The sequence below is a fragment of the Lithobates pipiens genome, unplaced genomic scaffold (genome assembly GCF_037356315.1).
Source record: "Lithobates pipiens isolate NorthernLeopardFrog02 unplaced genomic scaffold, aLitPip1_a1.2 Scaffold_16, whole genome shotgun sequence".
NCBI classification, from domain to species: domain Eukaryota; kingdom Metazoa; phylum Chordata; class Amphibia; order Anura; family Ranidae; genus Lithobates; species Lithobates pipiens.
In genome coordinates this window covers 640936779-640958256 of record NW_027507748.1, presented here as the reverse complement: position 1 = coordinate 640958256, position 21478 = coordinate 640936779, and the positions used below count along the sequence as shown (strand labels likewise).

The following is a 21478-nucleotide window of genomic DNA, read 5'->3' as shown; positions in this document are numbered from 1 at the left end:
AAAGTATTAGTAGAAATACTAGAGGTAATGAAAAAGGTCAGGATTCTTAAAAAAATAAAAATAAAGCTTTGGCTATATTTCTCTAAACAGATACGCAACTTCAGCTGTCTATAAGTAGGCCACCTTTTTGATACAATTTGAACTTTAATTTTATGTTAAAGATGCTAATAGATGAGACATACCTGCACCACACAAACTTGCTGGACAAACACTACTCGACAAGGTATTAGCTGGTTTCCAGCGCTACCCAGCCCAAGCTGGCCCGTGCCATTGTAACCCCAGCCATAAACCTGGGAAAGACAAGAAGAAAAAAAAAACAAACTTAACACTTAAGTAGCACTAAAGTTCCCCTCTGGATCAATGTCAACCCCTGCCCACTTCGCTCCAATTGGGAAAAACAAAACAAAAAAACAAACAAAAAGCTAAATGTTTTTAGCTTACCTTACAGTTGACTCAAATCATAAAGAGTCAGGGAACGCGTATCCTCAACTGCATCACTCCAATTCCTGTCAGTTATGGAAAACAATCCCAGCCCAAGAAGCACTTTCTCCAGAAAAGTGGATGTATACATGAATATACCGCAGCCTTTTTACCTCAAAAAAATGTAAGGGCCCCACAATAACATAATATTGCTTAAAAACATTAAAAATATAGTACATTTGCATTTCCATAAAAAGGCAACAGGCAAGGAATCTCATAAAAGGTCCATAAAATGTAGCGCGCTTACATTGTCGGTACCGCCTTACATGTGTCAGAAGCGTAGTGGGCAAAACGCAAGCACGTCCCAAAAAATAAAAAAATAAAAAAAAAAAAAAGGAAGCAACCCACCGAAAGTAGTCAGTCCACTTTCATGCGGTTCACAATACGCTTCAAGGACTGTAAGTATATTCCATGAAAGAAATACTATTAAAGACATACTAGAACAGCTCTCTGCTTTCCAAGAAAAACTAAACCATAAACAAAGATAGTATTACACTGTCCTCTATATGAAATAAATCATTGCATAAATCCACTCTAAATTTTGAAAAGCACATGAGGTCAACACGCCAACTAGTGGACATAATATATGCACAATAGCCAAATATCCCATATAGGATACAATTCATAAAATTACAAAAGAAAAAATACATATAACCATGTTCAGTAGATTATCAGCAGAAGTATCTCATATTGCAAGAGTTATTAAACCATTGTTAAAGCAATTGAAATCCCACTATATTCATTCCAAATGGTGAATAACTCTTAAGCTCATATAGCCAGCGGGTCTATATTCTGGAGATTTCCCGCCAGATATTGCTAGCCCTCCAATGTGGAGGAAATCTGTCAATTCCCTAAATCGGTGTTCCTTTAGGGTTCTTCGCATGACAGCGCCTAATGCTTCTAAACAGGGTTTTGGGAAACCATGACGTATAGTGCCTAAATGTTAGTCTACTCTGATTTGCATAGTTTTAATTGCCTGGCCCACATATTGCAGGCCATGTGGGCACTGTCAGACAATATTTTCTAAAGCATGTTATGAATGATTTGATGTCTTATGTTCTGGAAGTTACCACAGAGCGAAAAGTATACACCCTTCTCAGGATATTAATGCTGCACACAGCACATTTTCTACAGGGGAAAAGCCATTCAGATTTTTTAAGATTAACATTAGGGGCCACATGTAGCCGTAAAGGTTGTACTCCTCGGTATGCAACATGGAGGTTTATCTCCTAGTCTAGGGCCCAACAGATCATTTTTAAAAGGACCTTCCAACGACGGGCAATTATTTGTTTAACGTCTCGATGTTGGTTATAATTGGTGAAAAGAAAAGCCGGTTTCATTCAAATCCTTCGATTCTCTGCCTATCCTTTGCTAGTCTGGATAGGACACAGCTGTTAATCTCAGAAATAACACTATACAGCTCATTGGAATTGAAACCTCCAAGAAATCTAGTTCGCAGCATGGATGCCTGTTGATCATTTAGGATGGTGCAATTCCAACGTACTCTGAGGAGCCAGTTCTTAGGGATAGACTTAAGCCATGAAGGATGATGGCAATTGTCCTGGCCAATAAAGCCATTACAATCCATTTAAAGTAGGTGGTAGCAATTAAAGCACCATTCCCGACCTCCACTTAAGATCCAGAAAATGAATATTTTCTTTGCTGGCTTCATATTCTAGGATACCCAAAGCGTCATCAGGTAGTCAATGTAAATGTTCAGGGACTCAATGTCACCCTCCCAAAGGAGGATGTCGTCAATATACCTTTGCCACAGGAGTTTAGACCTTCGATTAGTATAGATGACAACCTTCTCCCAATTTGGACATGAAAAAGTTTTCCCTACTTAGCGCAAGTTTTGCACCCAGGGTGATTCCCCTACTCTGCAAGAAGGGGCCGCCAAACCAAAAGTAATTGTGTTTCATGGCAAGTCAAAAGCTTCAGAATGAAATCATGCTTTACGAGTAGCAAGCCAATATCACGCCTCAAAACCATCCCCATGAGATATGATAGTGTACAGAGGACACGTCAGCCGTTGCCAGAATGTACCCCTCCCTCCACTGGATACCACTAAGGTACAAAACCTGAGTGGAGTCCTTCAAGGAGGACACGGTTTGAACTACCAGAGGTTGCAAAAAAAAAAAAAAAAAACACATTGCTGTCCTATCCTTGAGGTCACAGAATCTATCCCACTATTAAAATCGGCCTACCAGGGGGATTAGCCAGATCCTTGTGAACTTTTGGTAGGTAGTACATCACTGGAACACGTAGAGCCATGGGGACCAAATGGTCCTCCTTGGATAAATCTTTTTTTGAAAACCCTCATCTGACAAGCTCTTTAGATCCATTTGTGGGATTGGATGGTAGCGAAATACAAGTCTCATGATCCGACAATATCCTTTCCATCCCCAATGGATAAGATTTATCCAGAACATCACCCCCGCCCTTATCTGCAGTGCAGACAATGTCAGTCCTCCTTTTTTAGGGACTCTAACCCTTGTTTAAATTCAATATCCAACACCAATTCCCTGAAAATACCCAAGGAGCCAACACACCAGGGGGATTGAATAAGGAAGCATTAGCCAACCTTGAGTGTATAATTCTAGTGGCTTCTGTCCTTTTTGACAACAGGATTAAAAATGCAATGGAGTTTCACGTTTTGTTTTTGTATTCGTGAACAGCCATAAAACATCAAACTTACTTAATGGTTTTAGGGAGCAGATTTCAGACTATGCTTAAAAACCAGTTTGATCCGTAAGGGTGGTCTGGCTTAGATTTGATTAAAGATACCTACATCATTCAGACCCTCTTTCTACTCAGCCCCCCCCCCCCCCCCCCCATCCCCATCTAAATTTGATTTGTTACTCTGTCCGCGATCCCGGAAAAAAATAAAAAAATAATAAAAATAAAAAAAGGGAGGGGGGGGGGTCTAAATTGATTACGATTCCGAGATGGTCCAAACCAATCCTGTTGGTATTGATTCCCATCTCTACCAGGCGTGTTCATAGAGTGACCCATGTTGTATCTGTTGTCATAGTCCCCAAAACCTCCTGGGGAGTGATCTGTAAGAGGTGCCGACCTATTGAACAAAAGTGGACCGTTCCCCTGCAGGAAAAATGGCCAAAATTATCACCATACCTCCCAAATTTGTGGCGTATACTGCCTGTACTTATCGGGATTGGAAACATTAGGTTGGAATCTCTCATTCTGATAGAAAGGACCTGGTCTCCTAAAGGGTGGTTTGGATTTAGATTGTCCCTTACGCACATTATTCCAATCTCTTTGCAGGGTCTGATGAAGCCTCAAAGTGGGGTTGTTGGGAAGCTAGACGCAAGGGATTAGACCCTACCCATGGAGCGATTTTGACTTATTCTTCTATTCATCTCCATCAATATAAGGCAACAATTTATCCTTGAGTGCATTAACCTCTGCATCTAATCTGATAAGTTTCTTTTGCAACATATCCAAACCAGCATTGTTAAAAATATTTTAACCATAGGACTAAATCTTTCATCCTTGGGGGTTGACTTATTAAATTAGGACATGCTTGCGTTGGCCCGCTACGCCTCTGACGCCGCAATATTGCAAAACATGCAAGGCAGTACGATGTAAGCACGCTACGTTTTATGGACCTTTTATGCGATTCCTTGCCTGTTACCTTTTATGGAACTAAGAGAGTGTACTATATTTTTTAGATATAAAATAATGGTTTTAAGCAATATTACGCTATTGTGGTGTCCTTACATTTTGAGGTAAAAGGGCCGCAGAATATGCATATATACATACACTTACCTGGAAAAAGTGCTTCTTGGGCTTGGATTGCGTTTTCCATAACTGACAGGAGTTGGAGTGATGCAGTTGAGGATGTTCGTCTATCACATACTCATTCCCTAACTCTACGATTTGAGAGTCAACTTCCTCCGGTAAGCAGGATTGCCTCTACACACTGGCAGTGACTACATTCAATCCCTTGTCACACTGCTGGTGCTGGGACTTCTTTACCAACCTGCCAACCATCATTGTTGGCGGTTTATGAATAGGACTATTCATCACAGAGCTTATATTGCAAAATTCTCCCTATTGGCGCTGCACCCTTATATATTTGCTTTTAGTGATTCCATGATCAAAACCTTTAGTGCTGGCTGCCGTGGTCACTTACTAGCTTTACATTTTAACCAAAGCGCAGATTTTGTTTATGTATTTAGCTTACCTTAACCTGCGGTCATGTGATGCTACAAAGTAATATCCGTTTACTTCCTGCTTTGGGTTCTTCTTCAGGTATCTATGTCACCACTTGTGACATGGACACTTAAGAGAACCCCACTGGGACCATCCAATACAAAGAGGACCAACCTGATGGAAGGGGGTTTGGTGGTGCAACTGGTGACCAGTGGTCTGGGGGGGGGGGGGGGGGGGGGGAATAGGTTTGTGTTCCATTGCAGCATTGGATTAGAGGGGGCGATAAAGTTAGTGGTCTGAGTGGGACTTAAATGACCACATGGAATGCATTTAAATGTTAACTTTGCCCAAACAATTGTAGTTTTTGACAGATGCTGAACAGTTAAGCACTCAATTCTTACATCTATTGGGGACACAAGTGTTGAGATCTCTGCACTCAAGTTAGTAGAGCTGCTCATCAGGAATGGCCGCTATGAAATTATTACATTCTGGCATTAAATTGTTAATATATTGTGATGAATGTAATGGAAGATTTAACAGGCCCAGGAAAGCTACAGACTTGGAAACACAATACTTAGTGCATACACTTGTAAGCTATAGTACATTGACAGCATTACAGAAAGCCCAACTTTTTAACATCTATACTAGGGATGTACCGATACCAGGTTAAGATCGAGTACTGATATTTTCTCAAGTACTTGCCAATACCAATTACAGATACCCATTTTTCCCTTGGACGCATTAAGCCCTGGTTCACACCAGTTTGGTTTAAAATTGCACCACTTCAGCATGATTTCAAAGCTACAGATCAGTATGATTTGGACCTCTGATTTCATGGCGGCTTGCGTCCTTGTTTAAACGTCAATGAAAGTCGCAATTGAATTCAGAAAAGTAGTGCAGGAACCTTTCAAAGTTGCTGCGGCTCGAGTCGCAATGATGTGAACGGTTCCATTGATGGCAATGGGGTGCAGCTTAAAGTCATCAGTTTTAGTATTGGAGCATTTACACAAGCACTCTCACAAATGCTTAGTATCGGCACAGATACCAGTGCAATGATAAGTAGCAGAACAACCTTATGTCTATCACAAGGAGGGAAAAATAAGACTGCACATACTGAACTCACCTGTCCATTATCTGTAATAGCCATGGAACATGTTGGACCGGCTGCAACAGCAACCACTGCCTTGCTCTGCAGCTGGGCAGACACTTTCCGAGGAGTCTGCTGGTTTGTAGTGGTCCCTGTGCCAATCTGTCCACAATTATTATAGCCCCAGGCATACACCTAAGTTATGAAAACCAAACATTTAGCTTAAGGCAACACCTATTTTAATGAAAAGTTGTTTAGAAATAAAAAGGTTCCATACTTCAGACACAAGTGACATTTTCATTTCAATAATGATAGTAAGCCTTGTAACTTATTTTCAACTTTTTGGAGAACAGTCGATATGGCAAAATTTTATGACAACTTTGTGTTCTAAACCTATGGTAGTCAGGTGTGAAGATATAGATTATTAAACTGCACTAATATCTGCATAACCATTTGCAATGAACAATGCATTATTCCAGCCTGACAATCTACCTTACTCACTTCACCCCAGCATTGATCTGCATATGATTTTAGGCTTCTTAATGCAATATTCATGACTTACATACACAAAAATGTATCTCAATTTTTAGGGCTCACATGGAGGTCAGCCTCATACAGCATGAAGAGCTGTATGCAGATAGCATATAGGCGGGTGGACATGCATCAGCTTTGCATTAAGGCCTGTGCACCTGCCCTTGCCAAACATTGCTGTGCAAGCGAGTATTCGGCCAATACAGGTCTATTCATTAGGGCTGCCTGCATGCATTTGACCACTGAGGTAGACTGATGGTTCCAACTACAGCCCAGGCAGTGCCGCGCCATTTCCTTTGTGTGCTTTAAAGTGGAGCACAGATTGAAAGATTAGGTCTTTGTTAAGGTGGAAGAATGGATGATCTTGGTTTGGCATAGAGGCTACCTTGTCCTTGTGAAGCATGAGGCATTGCTCCTTACAAAAAACAATTAGGTCAGACGTGGCTGCCCATGACAAAGGTGATAGCAGTCAAGGCCATGTGCAGGAAAAAGCATTTAGGGCAATTTCACTCATGGATACAAAAGGGTGGTTTCTGCAGGGCAGAGAGCCATACTGAGATATCAAGGAAGAACAGTGTTATAAAAGAAGGTGGTTCCCAGGTACACCTTAAAGTAACATTAAACCTTTTTTTAATATAACCGGTTATACTTACCTGCGCTGCAATAATTTTGCACAGAGCAGCCACAATCCTTCTCTAGGATCCCCTGCTGGTGCTCCGGGCCCATCCACTTCAGAAAGTTCCCCCATGGAAATACACTTTACCTGGGGGCAACTATGCGGGCTTGCTCCCAATCCTCCCAGTCTGCATCTACTGACAAAAAGACAGGCAACTACCCTGCCTCCCACTCCCTTGTCACAGCATTTGATTGACTGCAGCGGGAGCCAATGGCTGCCGCCCCCTAAATTGTCCAATGAGGAACAGCACAGCGAGAGACACTGCTTTTGTGCACACCAATGGATCGAATGTGGTTCAACTAAAAATGAGGGGGGCGGCGGGGACGACAACTCTCCAGCAGGCTTTTTGCCTTTAATGCATAAAAGGTAAAAATCCTTTAGGCTTTATAACCACTTTAAAGATTTAAATAAAGGTTTTGACAAAAGCAAGGCCAGAGATTTCTAACAAAGAATGGACAAAGCTGGAATATGAGGCATGGTAATCCCTGGTGCTGAAGTGCCTGTGTACAAACCATGCAAAGAAGGATTTTTAGGTACAAGAGTACATCAGAGGTAACTTTACTTGCTTTCAAAGTAGGAACGAGTCTGAGGCCCTTCAGTCATTTAAAACCCGGGAGTCAAAATCCATGCCATTTAAGCTGGAGACTGAAGAATGGAAGAGGCCCCTGAGCCCACAAGTAAAAAAAAAAAAAAAAAAAGGGCCAAGGGTCTCCTAGTAGTTTAGGTCTGTGCCCAGGTCCTTCTAGATCAGTTTGGTGCGGTGAGAATTACTGGTTTCTTTTCTTGCTGGTTTTCTGAAAACCCTTCTCAAATGTCACTTATGTTTGTAAACACAACTAGCTCTGCTTTTACCAAAGGCTTTACAGAGCTTGAGGTAGTTTCAGGAATCCCTAGAACTTTAGGGTTTATTATGGCAAGTGTTTCATCTATGGCGACATATTGAACAGGGGTTTCCGATTTCTCTACAGGAGTAGTTCTGTATGGTCCATTGCTAAAAATCAGTGCTTTTACAAATGTATATGTTACAAAGCCAAATTAGTGTGAATTTTTTTTTTTTTTATAATGTACATAATTACCTCTCCATCCAAGCACAGGACCAGAGAGTGATGAGAGCCACAAGCCACCTGCACCACCTTCTTTGGTATCAGTTCAGTACCAATATGGACAGGAACTGTACCCTGGACTGTATTGCCATTCCCAAGCTGATTATATCCATTATGTCCCCACGCATACAGCTCTCCATCTAAGGGGGGAAAAAAAAGAAAAATTTGCAGGCTTTAGTAAAACACTTTAAGACCAAGTAGGTACACACCCCCAACTCATCTCTGCACTCACAGAAAACATTAGCCTCAGAAAAATATTACAATGTAACCCCTTTGTGACAGAGGGTATAACAAGGTTTATGACCAACCACAACTTTTCAAATTGGCATGTAAAAACTGTACATGTCATTGTAACTATTTTCAGGACAAACTGGACTCTTAGCAATAAATGGTAACGATATCTCTTGATATCTAGGCGCACCAAATGGAATGGAAATTTGTACCGAAAAATAATATATATATATATAAAATTGTATTATATTTGACATTTTAACCACTTAAGGACCGGAAGGATTTACCCCATTAATGAATAGGCCATTTTTTGCTATACAGCACTGAGTCGCTTTAACTGACAATTGCGTGCGTGTGACATTGTACCCAAATAAAATTCATGTCCTTTCCCCCCACAAAATAGGATTTTTTTATAACAGTTTACCTATAAAATCCTTTTCTTTGAAGTACATCACGGGACACAGCCATTGTAGTTACTATGTGGGTTATAGGCCAAATTCAGGTGATGACACTGGCATGCCCCAAGACAAAAAGTGCCCTCCCTATATAACCCCCTCCCACTGGTGGGAGTAACTCCGTTTTGTAGCAAAGCAATACACATGTATACCAAGAAGGGAGGGACCTCTGTGTCCCGTGATGTACTTCAAAGAAAATAATTTTACAGGTAAGTTCTTAATAAAAATCATATTTTCTTATCGTACATTACGGGATACAGAGCCATAGTAGTTACCATGATGTGGGATGTCCCATAGCAATGCCAACTGAGGGGACAAAGTAGAGCACCAAGAGACTAGAGGATTCATACTGCAGTACACTGCGCCCAAAGGCGATGTCCTCATGCCTGTTACATCTACTTGGTAGAATCTGATATATGTATGGACTGAAGACCAAGTTGCAGCCTTGCAGATTTAAGCCATGGAGGCTTGGTGATGCACTTCCCAAGAAGCACTAACAGCCCTGGTGGAGTGTGCTTTAATAGGAAAAGGAGGAATTTTCCTCTTTAAACCATAAGTTTGAACAATCACTTGACAAATCCATATGGAGATTGTAAATTTTGATGCTGCCTGTCCTCTTTTAGGACTATCTAGCAACAAAAAACATTTGTTTACGAATCTGAGCGGTCACTTTCAATAGACCTTGACCACTCTCACCACATCAAGAAAACGTAGTGACCTTTCTTCCACAGAAACAAAGTTCTGAGGGAAAAAAAAAAAAAAAGGCAGAATATCCTGGTTTAAAATGAAAACCTGATAATACAGTCGGTAAGAATTCAGGATGAGGCTGCAATGCAGCCTCATCCTTATGAGCAACCAATACGGCTCCTTACAAGAAAGAGGTGGCTGTCTTCATGTGAATAGCTCCTAAACCGTATAGGTTTAGGAGACATTTCTTGGACCTGCAGGTAAGCCTTAATCTAGGCTTACCTATAGGTCAAAGTGGTTTGTAAGGGTTTACAACCACTTTAAGTCACAAGGGTTCAGGGGTGACCACACTGGAGGATCAGTGTTACCCCCTGAAAAAGTTATGAATCGGAGAGAGGAAAGCAAGTGGTTAATGAAAAGACCGATAAGGCAGACATCTGGCCATCGATAGGATTAGAAATGAAGCTGGCCTTGAGTACTCTCAGTAGGAATACAAGGACCCTACCTATGACATATCTCCTGGGGTGCCAACCCCTGGATTTACACCAGGAGACATGCCTTCCAGATTCTTGACTCTAGAGGCCGGCTTCCTAGCATTTAACCAAATTAGAACTACTGAGGCTAACCACCCACAATCTTTCAGAATGTGGGTCTCAAGAGCCAAATTGCTACATTTAGTGTTTGTAAGGTAGGATGGAATACCGGACACCACGGGAGAAAGTCTGGCTATAGTGTTAGGGTCTAAGGGTCCCCCACCGCCATCTTTACAATCCCTGCAAACCAAGACCTCCTGGGCCACAAGAATCACCTCTTTTCCTTCTTGCTTGATCCTGCGAATAAGGCGCGGAAGCAGCAGAACAGGAGGGAACACACAGATCAGTAAAAAACCAATCCCACAGAAAAAAAAAAAAAAAAAAAAAAAAAATTCAAGGCATCTGTTTCGCAGGCCATCGGATCCCTTGGCCTGGACACAAAATTTAAACATTCGGAACTCCCCATTTTCTGAAATATCAAACAGAAACATGTCGGGGTGAAGGGACCATTCTCCCAGGAACAATTGTTGGCTACTCAAGTAGTCCGCCTGCCAATTTACTATTCCTGGAATGAAAACTGCCAATAGGAAAGGAATGTTTTCTGCCAAAATAGACTAGGATTCACCTCTTTCTGGGATGCGTGACCTCATGCCCCCTTGGTGAATGATCAAAGCCACAGTCATGGCACTGTCGGATTGGATGCCGATAGGACAATTCTGTAGTTTGAGTGTCCAGGCCTCGAGGACCAGGCGTACTGCCCGAATCTCAAGAATATTGATGGACAAGGTCATCACGGATTTGGACCATTTCCTTAGGACAGATGCTTCTTCTAGGACTGCTCCTCAGCCCAGAAGGCTGGCATCTGTTACCAAGTTCCAGGTAACTGGTAGAAAGGATCTCTTTTTCAAAGATTCTTGGCCCCAATTGGGGCTCTGACGCACATTGGGGGATAAACGCATTGGGAAGTCCAGAGCTTGGGCCTTCTTGTTCCCAGTTGAGAGGATACTGTTTTGCAGCAGCCTTAAATTAAACAGTGCACAATGAACGGCCTCGAAAGGAGCCACCATCTTGCCCAACAAATTCATGCAAAGCCGAATAGTATTTTTCTTTGACTTAAGTAACTTAATCAGTTCCCTTATGGGACTGATCCTTTCCCAATAGTCTCCAAATAATCGTTCACCATAAAAAGGGAAACTGACCAAGAGCTTTTTGCATGGCGCTTCAGCTGACCAGCTTTCAAACATAGGATTCTATGCACTTGTACCAGCCTTAGCATGAGCCGCAGGCCTGAATAGAATCTTTCATAGTGTCAACTGTAAAAACAGAATGCTTCTGATATGCCAGCCAAACCCCAGGCCTGCTGATCAGGAACAACTTTGAGTACCTCTATAAACTGGCGCTTAAAGGGGATGTAAAGCTTTGTTTTTTATTTTCTAAATAGGTTCCTTTAAGCTAGTGCATTGTTGGTTCACTTACTTTTTCCTTCAATTTTCCTTCTTAATGTTTTTTCCTGTGTCTGAATCTCTCATTTCCTGTTTCTCCTCAGTAAACGTCACACCATCATCCGAGTGGTGTTTAGTCAGCCAGAACAGCTTACTGGAGAAACAGAAAGTGAGAAATTCAGACAAAGAAAAAACAAACATTTAGAAGGGAACTCGAAGGAAAAAGGTAAGTGAACCAACAATGCACTAGCTGAAAGGAATCCATTTAGAAAATAAAAAACAAAGCTTTACAACCCCTTTAAGGACTGAGATACTCTGAATGCCAGCATAGGTTTGAATGACAACCTGCGAGCAAAATAGTTTTGGCTGTTTTTTTTAAAAAAGGAACTCCAACTTATCTGTTGGACCGTTTAGCATATGAGCATTGTCTAATGGACAGGGCAGGTTTTTGTTTACAGAGGATATAGCAGCGTTAATTGCTGGAACTCCCCATAAAACCCTTACTCCATAGAAGGAAGTATTGAGAACTTTTTCAGAGGAAAAAAACTGTTTGGGTGCTCTCACTCAGAATACATAAGGTTTCATAGCCATGAATGGATAGAAAAAGCATGAACACATTGGGGGAGGCCTTTAGTGAACCCAAAAGCAGAAGTGGGCTCATTGACTGCATTACTGGCAGTAAAAATGTGTAGCGGACCAATTCAGTGAGCGACTAAACCTTTGCTGCAAGCCTGGTACTCCACATCAGGTTCTTCGGAAGAGACATCAGCCTTTTCCGGGTCCTAGAGAGAAATTCTCCATCCCACGCTCCTTGTTCCTCAGTATGAGGGTCCTGAGCAATGGATGGGGACCTGTTATGCTTTGTCCCACTCTGGGATGCGATTAAAGCATCCAACCATTTTAAGCTTGAAGTAAAAGTTTAAGGAAAAACCTCCTTAGTAATATACACAGGGCCTGCATTGTTTAATAGCAGCAGTAACACTTGCCCCTCCTGATGGCTTACCGTGACCATCCATATTACTCTCAGGGGAGGATGCCATCTTACTTGGATGGATCTAGGCTTCAGTGTGACTAGATAAGTCTTTCTAGAGCGCTTGAGGCGTTTTTACCCCCCTTCTGCCATAGCCCAATGCACAAAGCAGAGGTACTAACAAAAGGAATGCATCCACTGCTTAATAGTTCAGCTGTCACTGCCATTAATGCTCAGCCTGATCCAGTAGTAAAATGTGTCAAAAGAATGCCCGTGTCACCAACCTCATTGCTTTTGTCCCTCCTGCAGCATAAACAATGGTGTTTTAAAAACCAGACCATCCCGCGCTGGACGCCAACACCATGCTAAGGCCCACACCCCCCCCCCCCCCTTCTACGTTCCCCCACCCGCCCCTTTTTTTCCCCCCACAAAAATATAGCTTTTTCCTGCGATCCATAGGATCCACCAGGAGGAAGGGGCCTGCAAGCCTTTGGCACCCTTCCAGAGAAGAGGGGAAGAAAAAAACAGCAGAGGGGGCCATCCTGTGGGGAGAGGGAACCCCCTCCAGACTTACCGAAGGTCTTGCTGGACCAGAGGGAAAAACTTGCAGTTTCCTGGAAAAACATGAGCTCTGAACAGCATGAGACACAAGTGCTCAATACAGCCCCCAGTAGTGACACAGGCATAACATGTACTGATTTAACCACTCGCTTACTGGGCACTTAAACCCCCCTCAGTCCCAGACCAATTTTCAGCTTTCAGCGCTGATGCACTTTGAATGACTATTGCGCGGGCATACAACACTGTACCCAAATGAAATTTTTATCATTTTTTTCCCACAAATAGAGCTTTCTTTTGGTGGTATTTATTTACAGCTCGGAGTTTTATTTTTTGCTAAACAAAAAAAGATGCAAAAAAATAATAAATCATGTTTAATAGTTTGTTATAAAATTTTGCAAACGGGTAATTTTTCTCCTTCATTGAAGTGTGCTGATGAGGCGGCACTGATGGGCATAGTTAAGGCGGCACTGATGGGCGCTGGTAGATGACACTGATGGGCACGGATATGTGGCACTGGGGTGCAGCACCTTTGTTGCAGATTGTGGGCACTGCTGGGTGGCACTGTGGGCGGGCACTTACTTTTTATTAATGTGGCACTGGCAGGGGGCAGGTGGGCACTAGCAGGCCTGGCCGTGATCGGCTTTTTTTTTCTCCTCGCGCTGACAGCGCGAGGAGGAATAATAGCTGATTACCGGCTCAGTTATATCCCATGATCAGCTGTCCTTGGCTGACAGCTGATCACGCGATAAGGGGTCGGGATCGACCCCTTGCACGGATCGGTGATCAGGCGAGTCTCAGACTCGCCTATCACAGAGCGCACCGCGCGCGCCCCTCAGGGGGCGCGCAGGCCGCTCCTGCACGGGACTACGTCAATAGACGTAGTCCCGGAAAAGGAGATCCGCGCTGTAGCCGTCATTCGGCTATAGCGCGGGTCTCAAGTGGTTAAAGGAGACATTCATAAGACTTTTTTTTTTAACTAGTAGAAAACTCTACTTTTCCCGCCGCAGGGTTTTCTGTGGTAAGTCAACAGACCCAATCTTCACCCTTCGCGGTGGGTTCCGTTAAACCTTCAGGAGCTGGGGATCCTCAAGGAAACCCACAAACCTGGACCTGCAATAGCACCTCCGCCAGTAAAACTTTATGGCCTTACTACCAAAAAGTATAAAAACCTTCGGATACAAGTCCCAGGTACCATGCAATTCGGCCAAAAAGACACTGACTGGATCCAGTCTGCATGGCTAGCCCCAGCAAGGATTGCGCCAGTGGAGCTCAGCATTGCACATCTTCACTCGTGACCAACATCTTAGACATTGGTGAAAAAACTGGAGGTATTCCCAAAAGTTGGAGGGGTTATATAGGGAGTGCACTTTTTAATTTAAGGCATGCCAGCCTCCATCACCTGAAGGTGGCCTATAACCCACATAGTAACTACTATGGCTCTGTGCCCCGCAAGGTACGATAAGAAATAGCTTTTTTGGTGGTATTTGATCACCTCTGCGATTGTTTTTTGCGCTATAAACAAAAACTAGAATTATGAGAAAAAATTTTTTTGCTATATCATCTAAAGAAAAAAACAAACAAACAAAAACAAACAAACAACACCAGTTTAGGCCAATATGTATTCTGCATTTTTTTTTTTTTTTTTTTAAACAAAAATAATGCAATAGGCATATATTGATTTGGCTTGCACAAAAGTTATAGCGTCTACAAATTGGGGGAATAGATTTATGGCATTTATTAATTTTTTTTACCTGTAATGGCAGTGATCAACGATTTTTAGCGGGACTGCAACATTGTGGCAGATAGAGCGGACATTTGACACCTTTGGGACCATTGACATTTATACAGCGATCAGTGCTATAAAAATTCACTGAACAATGTATAAATGACGGTAACAGAAGGCTCCTGCGCCACTATGGGGAAGGTATTTAGAATACCTGGATGGGTGCTGCACACACCGTATGAGTCAAAGCTCAAAATCAAAAAACAAAGGGTGGTATTGTAAAAAATAACTTATAAATTCATATCAAAGTGAGATTGTGACAATTATTTTTTTTACAATTTTATAGTGATACTGTTACGTTGGGAGCGCATCACCACCCTTTGTTTTTTAATGTATAAATGACACTGGCATGGAATGTGTTAACACTAGTGGTGATCAAGGAGTTAAATGTGTTCCCTGAAAGGCATTTGTAACTGTGGGGGACAGTGTACTGACTGGAGGAGAGAGATTGCTGTTCCCGATCACTAGGAACAGACAAGCTCTCTACTCCCCTGACAGAACAGGGATATGTTTGTTTACATTGACAGATCCCCATTCTGGCTCTGTGGAGCGATTGCGGGTGGCCGGCAGACATCGCCTGAGCCGATGCGCGTGGTCAGCTGCCGTGATGTCTGCTGGCCACCCACTATTGCACAAAGCGATATACTACAGCAAGTTGGTCCTATTGCCCGAATCGCCGTAGCTGTACAATTGCAACGGCTGGTCTTAAAGTGGTTAATTTACCACTTGCTGACCAGCCGTCACACTTGCAGCAGGTTGGCTCTCCTGCAGGAACCGACGTTCCCGTACAATAGTCCGTGCATGTGAGATTGCGGGCGCACGCCAGCCCCCTGAAATTGATATACACAGAGGCAGAACGGGGGGGACTGCCTTTGTAAACAAGGCAGAGCCCCGTTCTGACAGGGGACAACTCAGATCTGCTGTTCCCAGTGATTGTGAAAAGCGATCTCCATCATGTCCCAGGCAGCCCATCCCCCTATAGTTAGAACACCCTTAGGGAACACATTTAACCCCTTGACTACCACCTAGTGTTATTTATGCATCGATCAGTGCATTTTCTAGCACTGATCAATGCAATAATGTCACTGGTCCCCAAAAAAACACAAACAGTAATTTAGGGGGTCAGATTTGTCTTCCGCAATGTCGCAGCCCTGCAATAAAAAATAAAAAAATCACCGCCATTACCAGTAAGTATAAATAAAAGTCCCTAAATCTATCCCATAGTTTGTAGACGCAATCATTTTTACACAAACCCATCAATACACGCCTTTTGTGATTTGTTTACCAAAAATATGTAGAATAAATATTGGCCTAAACTGTCACTGTTTAAAGCGCAAAAAGACAATTTTGTTCAGCTTTAGTAAATAAACCCCACTGACATTAGTACTAGTTTAAAAAAAAAAAAAATCTAACCACTTGCCAACCACTGCACGCAGATACACTATATACGTTGGCATAATGGCAGCAGTGGGCAAAATGGGCATACCTGTACATCCCCTTTAATTGGTGGGGCTAGCAGGCACACGCGCCCGTACAGTGTGACCGGCGAACTCTATGTCCACCGGTCTCAGCGATCGTGTCACAGAGCTGCAGAACGGGGAAGTGCCTATGTAAACAAGGCATTTCCTCGTTCTACCTTGTGACATGACAGATCACTATTGTCATCGGGAGCAGTGATCGCTGTCGTGAGTTAAAGCCCATCTCCCCCCCCCCCCCAATTAAAATCACTCCCTAGGACACATGTAACCCCTTCATCGCCCCCTAGTGGTTAACCCCCTTCCCTGCCAGTGTCATTTACACAGTAATCCATGCATTTTATAGCACTGATTGCTGTATAAATGACAATGGTCCCAAAATAGTGTCAAAAGTGTCCAACGGCCATGTCGCAGTCACGATAAAATCTCAGATCGCAGCCATTACCAATAGAAAGTTTGATGGCATTTTTATAAAAAAAATAATTCTCCTATTTTGTAAACACTATAACTTTTGCGCAAACCAAAACATACGCCTATTGCGATTTTTTTAACCAAAAATATGTAGAATACATATTGGCCTAAACTGAGAAAAAAAATTGTTTATTTTTGGGGGATATTTATTATAGAAAAGGTAAAAAATATTGCTTTTTTCTTCAAAATTGTAATTTGTTTATAGCGCAAGCAACAAACTGCAGAGGTGATCAAATACCACTAAAAGAAAGCTCTATTTGTGGCAAAAAAAAGGAGGACGTCAATTTTGTTTAGGCGCAACGCCGCATGACCGCGTATTTGTCATTTAACCCCTTCCCGCCGAGTGTATGCAGATGTGCGTACTCGGCTTCCGGGGGTTATACCAGGATGATGCCCGCACCTGCAGGCATCATCCCGGTACCGTTTTTTTTACAGCGGGCGATTGGCTATCCAGCCATAACAACCGAAGCGGCTAAAAGCCACTCGGCTGTTATTCCGGAGGAGCGGGAGGGGATGTCCCCCCCTCCCGCCGCTGTTACTGATGCTCCCCCTCAATCAGGAGCACCAATTCAAGCTCCAATGCCTCCGGCTGCTGGGGAGGAACTGGAATGAAGCCGTAATCTGCTTCGTTTCAGTATCCTAATAGTAAACACGGAAGCGACGTCATGACGTCACTTCCCGTTTACTTGGCTGACAATGGTGCCGGTTTAAAAAAAAAAAAAAAAAAAAAAAAAAACAGTATTCAGAATCGCCGTTTTCGGCCAACTGAATCTATTGAAGTGTAAAGGAGGGATGGGGGGGGGGTCTTTTAGACCCCCCCCATCCCTCCATAAAGAGTACCTGTCACCACCTATTATTGTAAACATCCCTTGTGAAAGCAATAAAAGTGATCCCATTTTTAGTTTTTTAAAACAATTTTAAAATAAATAAATGTTTAAAGCGCCCGCCGTCCCCGCGAGCTCACGAAGAAAAGAAAACGCATACGGACGTCGTGCCCGCATATGTAAACGGTGTTCAAATTACACATGCGAGGTATCGCCGCGATTGTTAGAGCGAGAGCAATAATTCTAGCACTAGACCTCCTCTAACGCTAACCGTAAAAAAAAAAAAAAAATTTAAAGCGTCGCCTATTGAGATTTTTAGGTACCGTACTTTGTCAATCCACTAGTGCGTGCAATTATAAAGTGTGACATGTTTGGTATCCATTTACTCGGCGTAACATTATCTTTCTATTATGCAAAAAAATTGGGCCAATTTTACTGTTTCTTTTTTTTAATTCATGAAAATGTCCCTTTTCCCAAAAAGTTGCGTTTAAAACACCGCTGCGCAAATACCGTGTGACAAAATATTGCAACAATCGCCGTTTTATTCTCTAGAGTCTCTGCTAAATATATATGTTTGGGGGTTCCAAGTAAATTTCTAGCAAAAAATATGGATTTTAACTTGTAAACACCAAATGCCAAAAATAGGCTTAGTCATGAAAGGGTTAAAGCAACGCAGTGCCGAATCACAAAAAGTGCTCTGGTCAGGAAGGGGGTAAAATCTTCCGGAGTTGAAGCGGTTAAACACTGTCCAAAAATATACTGACCCTGACTTTTGCCCCTTACCTTGACTCCAACACTAACCCTGACAATGACCTAGCCATTCATTTTTATTGTTTAATACTTATTTACATATTTCTCCCCTGCAAAGAGAAAGATACAATTTATCTTGGTTTTCATTTAGAAAAAAAAATAAATAAAAAAAAACACACACACAAAAACAGGTGCGGGCTGCACCATGACCAAGCATCATGATAGCCAAAGGCTATCTCAGCAATCAGGTGACCAGGATCACTAGTACAAAACCCAGGGCTCTCAGTAAGATTGGTCATTAAGCTGGGAACACGGTGTGTAGCGTGCTCTCAGCACAAACACTGGGACACATACTGTATATGCGACCTCATGGATAAATACCCACTGCTGTGGGACCGCATATACGACAACAGTTGGCGGGAAGGAGTTAACCAATTACATTTTATATCAGCGGTACAAAGTCAGTTGATGCTACTGACTCAAAACAAACATCAGACGAAGATATAAGACCTATAGGAAGCATAGGAGCCATAGGCTTTCCTTATAGGAAGAGGAAATGCCCGTTAAACAGGCACAATGTAGTTATGTATATGACAATTGTATGGAGGTAAAGCATTTAGTGTACCTTCAGTAGAAACCAGGCCATGAGGGCCAATTCCATAGCTAATGTCAGTTATTTTCTTGCCACAAAGGAAGTATGGCGTCACATACCTTCGGTACAGACCAGGACATGAGGGCCGCTGCCATAACTAATGCCAGTTATTTTCTTGCCACAAAGGACATCAAGTCTCTTTGGGACCATAGTGCTTTGATTATCTCCAGTTCCAAGACAATTACTGCAATTCTGCCCAAATGCAAATACCTGCAAAATAAACCAAGACCATTAATAGGCTGTGTACACTACAAACAAGTTCTAAACACAGTTGAGGACAACTGGTAATGTCTGAAGTTTTTACCCTGGCTCTCACATTCTACACTTGGTTGCCCCCTATTTAGCATGAAACTAGACAAGTTTTTGATAACTTGAAAGTATTAAGATCCTCTTGCTTTTCGTTACCATTTGTGTTTCTGTGGAATGCTTTCCTCCGCTCCCAATTCTTGTGAGCCATTCTTCCAATTTCCAATCTGAATTGCATGCTCTTACTTTGGAAAATCCACCAGAAGCTGATGGCAAAGTCACTTTATGCATGATTTTTTTCACTCCACTGGACCTTAAACTACTGAACATTACTCCCACCCAACTTTACTGAACATTTAGAGCAAGATGGATTGTTGCGATATGGAAGCCTGGCCAATCTAAAACTGCCTAGCAGCAATTAAACTGGTTATGGAGGACAGTGTTTTAAGGTGGAAAGGAGGAAGAAATGGCTTACAACTTACCTCATGGTCAGTAGTGTAAATAACTTCATTGGCACAAGTACCAAAAACACAGGCTTGCCGAATGGAGGACACCTCCTGGGGTGACAGCAAAGTGAATAAAGGCCACTTTCCAAAATCAACCATGTCTCTATAGTGTTTCACATCAGGGATACCAGGTTTCAACACCTACAAAGAACAGTGGGAGAAAAAAAAAAAAAAATAAAAAAAAAAAAAAAAAAAAAATAAAAAAAAGGTACTTCAGTAGCCATTCAAGATTTGGTAGCATAATATATGATCTCGCTTATGTCATCACCACATTTTGGTTGGCAACACATAGTGAAGCATGGACAATTACACTGCACAAAAGTATTGTGTTTTTGCGTGGTAAGGGCATGAGTAAGTTCAAGTCTGCAGTTACCATTCTATTCACAAATGGACTATTTTTACCAATGTTAAATGAATCTGGACATTCATGCAGGTAAAACCAAGGATGTACTTTAATGGCCCCTCAGTAAAACAGTACACACTGTCATTTAGCCTCCAAGCAAATTGAGAGAAATGCCATGTAAGCACAGAATCACTAGCTCTCCGCTCAACCAGTGTAACATGACTTGCCCAATCACCAGAACTGTCATAAAAGAATGTGGCGCGAGTCACATTTTCCTCCCAACCTCGAAGAACCAGGTATTGCCAACGGCTGAACAGAGCAGCAGAGGGGTAGGAAAGGAAGGGGTGCATTCATGCAACTGTTACTTTGCCCTGCATGAAGGATTGCTTTAAAGTGATAAAGTTTTTTGTTTTGTTTAAGTTACTTACCTGCTCTGTTTTGCACAGAGCAGCCCAGATCCTCCTTTTAGGTCTCTTCCCAGCACTCACTGCCCCTCCCTCCTGTCGAGTGCCCCCACAGCAAGCAGCTTGCTATGGGGGCACCCGAGCCGAAGCTCCGTGTTCATTCAAACACAGAGCCATGGTTCAGCCCCACCCACTCTCCCTTGACTGGCTAACTGACACTGAATGACAGAAGTGGGAGTCAATAGCGACACTGATCTGTCTCAGCCAATCAGGAGGGAAAGTCTCAGTCAAGGCACTCGTGCACATCACTGGACAGAGATGGGGCTCCAGGTATTAAAGGGTTGCTACACATAGTCGGCAGGTCTGCACCGCAGAGCTGACCCCTTGCCTTCTATCCGACTGGTTCTTTCTCCGCCACCAGCCACGCCTTCAGTTCTTCTCTCCCCATGCCCCTGTCATCAGTGAGCAGTGGGGAATGAGAGCAAGCACAGCTCAGGTCAGAGGGTGGAAGGAGCTGCCCAAGTTAACTTTTTAAGTTAACCCACAGGTGATTGTCCAGAACTGTGCTTTTTTTTCCCCAATCCCTGCTGTGGTGCAGACTGCAGAGGTAGGATGCAATTATGGAACACTGCTATAGGAGGGAAGTCAGTGGTCATTGCTATAGGGAAAATGGGCAGAAGATAACACTAGTGTGTGCAGGGGGGGGGGGTTGATGTGAAGGGGGCAGGTTAACACTTCTACCACCCTTCGCAACATAACCCCCCCAACCCACTCCTGATCCCTGCACTTGTAGTTGTAATACTTATTTTATTTTTTGCTCACAAACAAATCCCAATCTACCGTATATACTCGAGTATAAGCCGAGATTTTCAGCCTCTTTTTTGAGGCTGAAAGTGCCCCCCTCGGCTTATACTCGAGTCATCGCTGTCTGCCCGCTCGATCAGCGTGTCGAGCAGACAGACAGCGGCCATTCTATAATTCAAAAGCCGCGCCTCCGGCTCCGCCTTCGCCTGTGATAGGCGGAACACTGAATTTCCCAGCAGCCTGTGTTCCGCCTATCACGGACATCGTCTCATCCTCGTACTACGGACG

General features: G+C 42.9%; 1 protein-coding gene across 2 annotated transcripts in view; it reads right to left on the bottom strand.

Annotated features, from left to right (window-relative positions):
- RCBTB1 (RCC1 and BTB domain containing protein 1) overlaps nucleotides 1-21478 on the bottom strand; it is a 68142-nt gene that overhangs the window by 31118 nt on the left and 15546 nt on the right. For both annotated transcript variants that reach the window (XM_077484288.1, XM_077484287.1), the window contains exons 2-6: nucleotides 19616-19780; nucleotides 18947-19097; nucleotides 8027-8193; nucleotides 5780-5938; nucleotides 183-290 (exon numbers count right to left, since the gene is read on the bottom strand). In XM_077484288.1, coding sequence (XP_077340414.1) covers nucleotides 183-290; nucleotides 5780-5938; nucleotides 8027-8193; nucleotides 18947-19097; nucleotides 19616-19780 — 750 coding nt within the window. The remainder of the gene's footprint in view (nucleotides 1-182; nucleotides 291-5779; nucleotides 5939-8026; nucleotides 8194-18946; nucleotides 19098-19615; nucleotides 19781-21478) is intronic.